The sequence below is a fragment of the Lepidothrix coronata genome, unplaced genomic scaffold (genome assembly GCF_001604755.1).
Source record: "Lepidothrix coronata isolate B3197 unplaced genomic scaffold, Lepidothrix_coronata-1.0 Scaffold10, whole genome shotgun sequence".
Lineage (NCBI taxonomy): Eukaryota > Metazoa > Chordata > Aves > Passeriformes > Pipridae > Lepidothrix > Lepidothrix coronata.
This window is the reverse complement of record NW_016690190.1, coordinates 3,539,315-3,544,451: the sequence shown is the minus strand read 5'-3', so window position 1 is coordinate 3,544,451 and position 5,137 is coordinate 3,539,315. Positions and strand designations below refer to the sequence as shown.

At 43.1% G+C, this 5,137-nt stretch overlaps 1 protein-coding gene across 2 annotated transcripts; it reads left to right on the top strand.

The window, feature by feature from the left end:
* Positions 1-27: 27 nt before the first annotated feature.
* On the top strand, positions 28-4,834 carry MRPS33 (mitochondrial ribosomal protein S33). 2 transcript variants are annotated; one of them, XM_017804691.1, is made up of 3 exons: positions 28-154; positions 2,498-2,761; positions 4,478-4,834. In XM_017804691.1, the coding sequence occupies exons 2-3, from the start codon at positions 2,547-2,549 to the stop codon at positions 4,581-4,583; spliced, it is 321 nt and encodes a 106-aa protein (XP_017660180.1). In that variant the 5' UTR covers positions 28-154; positions 2,498-2,546; the 3' UTR covers positions 4,584-4,834. The 2 variants fall into 2 exon arrangements, with proteins under 2 accessions (XP_017660180.1, XP_017660181.1); XM_017804692.1 differs by lacking the exon at positions 28-154 and adding an exon at positions 306-359.
* The last annotated feature ends 303 nt before the right edge of the window (positions 4,835-5,137 follow it).

The window sequence follows — 5,137 nt, the reverse complement described above, 5'->3', positions numbered from 1 at the left end:
TCGGCATCACCGACCGCCCCTCCGGCATCACCGACCGCCCCCTCGGCATCACCGACCGCCCCTCCGGCATCACCGACCGCCCCCTCGGCATCACCGACCGCCCCCTCGGCATCATCGCTCCGCGCCGGCCGCGGGTCCGCCCGGGCGCTGCCGGGTGAGCGGGGCTAGGGCCGGAATAGGGGGAAATGGGCCCCGGGTAGTGCGGGGTTGTGTCCCCGGGAGCTGCCCTGCCGGAGGGAAGCGGGGCCGGCTCGGGCTGGAAGATGCGCCGCGCCTGCCTCCGGTGACCTCCGTGCCCCCGGGGCGGCCTTCTCTTCCCGGTGTGCTCGTGGTTAAAATCAGGAGTCACTCTGAAAACGGAAAGTTTTCTTCCTGTATTCCGAGTGAGAAGGAAGCTGAGACAAGCTGGTGGATTGGGAAATAAAAACAAACACCTTAGGGCGGGAAAGCTTGCTTTGAGTGGGAGTAAGGAGCGGGGAGGAGGTGGAGCGGCGGCGCTGGAGGCTGGTTTTGGTTTTAGTTTTGGTTTAGGTGTGTTAATTACCAGTGGGCGATCCTGAAAATGTCCTCGCTGGAAGAGTGGCAGTAACAAAACTGTTCTGTCACATCTCACAGAATCAGAGATCGCCCTAAACCAGGCTTTGGATGGCTCTGGCTCTTGGGAGTTTGTAGTCTTTGCCTTTCTTCTCTCTCAAACACTCTTAACCTGGTGAGGATTAGTGGAGGTCTCTGGCGTTGGCTTGGGCTGTTTAGATTCCTTTAGCGATTCTAAAGTGAAAATCAGATTCATCAGACCGCAAGTTTGCATCGTTTAGGAGCTAAAGGTGCTTTCATTTTAAAGCTGCAGTAAGAAGAGATTAAGCAAGCTTTGTTGTTTGACTTGAGTCTATTGATACTTTCAGAGTGATGTGATGAAGATTTTGGGGGAAAATTTGTTGCTTTGTCTCTGAATGTAGGAATTAGGTTTGGCTGTTCTGAAGTGGATGGCTTAGCACGACTTCGTGATCACTGCCCCACCTAATAGATGCTCAGGTTGAAGTGCTGCCCTGCAGTCACTGAAGAGCTTCTGCCTTCTCACACTAGGCCTGCTGCCTTGGCTTGAGGTCTCTGATACTTAGCCTTCCTTTTTGTTAATTTTTCCATTTCTCTCTCAGACTCATGTTACTTGTAATTACGTGCTTCGGTTTTTTCCTGCTTCCTTTTATAGAGCTCTACTCACAGGAGTAAATCAAAGCAGACAGTTGTACATCAGGTCCTGCAGTGGGCAAATGTATGTAAGTGAGGTTATGAATACTTCTAATTTGCATTATTAAACAACAGGCTCCATGTAATCATGCTGAAATGGACTTAGCACTGTCCTTCTGGTTACTCTTATTCATGCTCTTTAATTTTCTACACTCATCTGGAATCAGCTGTGCAATACTTAAAACGAGAATTTTAAACTTTAACCTCAGTGTAGTGCACTTAAACCTCACTTTATGTCTCTGGAGACTTATGTCATCACTTATTCAAAAAGGCACAGTACAGGCCACATACAGCTTAAAATACAGAATTATGGGATTCCCATTCTTGTCTATTACAACCCATTTTGCAAAGGAAGAGTAAAGATGTAAAGAAGTGGAAAAGTGGGGAGGATTAGAAAAGCTGAGAGAAAACCCTTCTTCATGCTCCTTTAAGAGCATGGGTGTTGTTTCTGGTGGCCTGATAACAATGGTTTTGTCTTCAAGGCATTTTTGTTGCAGAGGTCTTTAGGAGGGAGATGGCTAAAAGAGAATGGGAAGCTGCTGATGGATTTTCTTGGAAAAAAGAATCTAGCACAGGGAAGTTTTTTTCCTCTCAAAAAGAATGGCTATTGTGGGAGACTAAAAAGAGAATGAAGAAAAAGGTGACACAGATGATTAAGGGAAGAGAATTGAGATGGGAAGGATCTGTGTGATTCATATAGAGAAACATGATTTATTTTTACAGTTGGTTGACCATTCTTGTTAGACAGATTATAACAGTGTTTTAAGTTGGGTGAGACATTTTCATGAGCAAAACTTCCAGATTGCTTCCTCAATATGTTCAAATGGTGTCTTACCTGGTGCTTGTGTAGAAGTCAGCAGTATTGCAGCAGGTGCTATTTTTGGCAGAGCTCACACTGTAATTGTTCCTGTGACGGGAGTTTAAAGGTAGTCTTGAGCAAGCCGAGTGGCATCTGCTAATAAATTAGCCATGGTAAATTGTGCTTCAGTGAAGGTACTTTTACAGCCAGTATTGCTCTCTATAGACAGCAATAGTGTAGTGTCCTAGTTAGGCTGGTAATTGTACCTGAATTGGTGTTGATGTTCTGTGTGTGCAAAACTATGTACTAAGGGTTAGACTGATTTCATGCAAGAAAGGTGAGACTTCAAACGTGATCAGTGTACGATGCGTTGTTTCATCTGCCTTAATTCTGGGATAGCCTGTGATGCTCAACCATCTTAGAGTTGTGGCTCTCTTGTGTTTCCTTTTGCAGGAAAGTCCATCTGTCTGTCTGTCTATGTGTGCCCACTCTTCCTTGAGACATGTCCAGTGTTTCCAGTTACGCCCTCCGAATGGCCCGGCTGAGTGCTCAGATATTCGGAGATGTTGTCAGGCCGACTGACTCAAAATCTATGAAGGTGGTGAAGTTGTTCAGTGAGCAGCCCTTGGCCAAGAGGAAGGAGGTGCACAGCTGGTACCCTCCTCACAACACCTACTACGCCCTCATGAAGAAACTCCGCTACTTTGGTCTCTACAGGTACTCTCTGGGCGTTTAGGGTTGGGAGCAGGACTGGAGATGGGAAAGGGGTGGGTGTGAGTCCGCTTACAGTCCTTTTCCTCAAGGGAAAGAGAAAAAAGTTTTAGTTCTGAATATGGTGCATATGGAAATGCACACTCGATTGTTGCACTGAGGGCAAGGAGCGTAAAATAAGTGACTGCTGTCTAACTTTTGCCATAATTGGAACCTTTTGTGAAAAAGACTTTAGGTATAGTTTTGGGCAAGCAGTTACATAAGAAATAGTTCCTGCTTTGGCTTTGTGGGGAAGGGAAGAGAGCTTTCTCATAGACAGGAGATGGGGCTGTAGTTCTGAATATGGCAAATGCATGTGCTACAAAGAGGTGATGTTAATGCCAAAATTGCCCTGAGTCAGTCTTATGATATATTTCTCAATCATTCAACAGCTAATAAGTGAAATGTAGAAGAGAAGGAAAGTCTATGTTTGGCCAGAGGGCCTTTTCATCCTTTAAAATAAATGAGGTTAAATTAAATTCAAATGTCGTTTAAATAGCCTTGTTAATTCCAGCTTCATCCAAACCAGTTGTCTAATTTCCACGTGAATTTCCACAGTCTCTAGCAGAAAAAATTTGCACTACTAAAGAACATCAGCAGGAGTCAAATGCATTTCTTTCACTTCAATCAGGTAGCACTAAAGAAATCCTTTAAAAAAGGGAGGCTGCCAACCCTATGAGGTCAAACTAGATTAATTTCTACTGGTAGGATCACAATAGGAGCCATCAACGATTGTGTCCAGGATGCTCTTAGTTTAGGTGGGTGTGCAAACATTTTCTAGAGTAGATGTTTGCTTACACAGAAAGCCCCGATGACGTGTCCATGTTCCTTACTCTTCCCCTGTTAATCTCAAGTTCCTTCTCTAGTTGCTCTGTATACAGAGAGCTTGTGGAGGGTCAGGCTTGCAGCTCAGAAATATGTAATGAAGAGTCACAGACTAACAGGGCCTGATAATAAATCACAAGCTTTTTGGTACTATTTAGAGAAGTTGTGTAGAAAAATAGCAGTACAGCAATCTTAGGCCAAGTAGGATGCAGTTATGACTTTTGAAAATTGCTTTGCACTGAAAAATACAGGGACAGAGATTAATCAAATTTATTAGATCATTATTGAGGATTAATTATCTCTACCAACCCCTTCATCCTCCTTCCTATTTTATTCTCCTGTTAAGATTCTACCACTACTCATGCTTTCTTCATAACTCATTCTTGAAGTCTCCTGAGAGCAGTGTCATGGGCTGTAATTACTGCTAAGCATGCCCCTGTTTCCTTAGAAGCTAATGACCTGAACTTAGTATCTAGCACAGGAACACAATGTGCTATTGCTAGACTGCTGGGCTAGATGAGAAGGGGGGAATCTCATTCTTGTCTCTTGCTGATTTTTACATTTTACTGCTCATTTAAGCACAGTGGATCAATAAATGCAATTGAAATAATACAAATATGCACACACCATTTTTTGCTGAAAAGGGCAACCTTGATAGTTCTGAAAGTACCAGAGGAAATCTCTTGTTATTTTTCAGTGATACTGTAGCAGTAATAAGGAATACATTGCAGTGAGTTTCAGTATGGACTTCATGGTTAAAAAAAAGGGTTTTTTTCATTATCACATACTTCAAAGAACCTTTCACATCTCCGTATTCCAAGAAACAGAGTAAACTTTTTTACTTTCCTCCTGATCTAGGGATGAGCATCAAGACTTTAAGGAGGAGATGAGGCGACTGAAAAAGCTCCGTGGGAAGGAAAAACCAAAGAAGGGGGAAGGAAAGAGAGCTCTCAAGAAGAAATAGTTCTATTTGAACAATATCATTATCTACTCTGGAAATGCTGGAGAACAACTGGAGAGGGTTTGGCATGTGAGCTGCGTGTGGGGCACAAGAAACACACTGTGAAATAGTGGACTCCACCCTGGAAATGCAGTTGGGTCTTTGAAGTTTTATTGGGTTTGGATTTCTGTGCTTTAAATATACTGTATATTGTAGCACATTATTTTGTCAGAGCCCTCTCTTACCCAAGTAATAAAAACAGTAATAAAAAAAAAGTGCTCAGTGTTTTTCTTGACACCACCTGTAGCTGTTTCAGTTTTTCTTGATCTGGAAATCTGTTTGCTTCTCATTGTCTGTTTTACTTTCTTGTATTAGTATCAACACTGTGGCCACAAAAAAATAAGTATTCCTGCTTCTACTGCTCCTTGTCAAACTTGCCTGTTTTAATAAGTTTCACTTCAGGTAGCTTTAGCTATTTTTTTTTTTTTAAGTTGCTGTTAGAGTTTGTTATTCTGCATTTTTCACTGGGCAATACTTTCCACTCCATTGCCTGCCCACAGCATTTACATTGTTTCCTG

Coding starts and splice junctions, on each gene's coding strand:
- MRPS33 (XM_017804691.1), top strand. CDS start 2,547: ATGTCCAGTGTTTCCAGTTACGCCCTCCGAATGGCCCGGCTGAGTGCT. Junction 2,762..4,477: donor CGCTACTTTGGTCTCTACAG/GTACTCTCTGGG, acceptor CTCCTGATCTAG/GGATGAGCATCAAGACTTTA.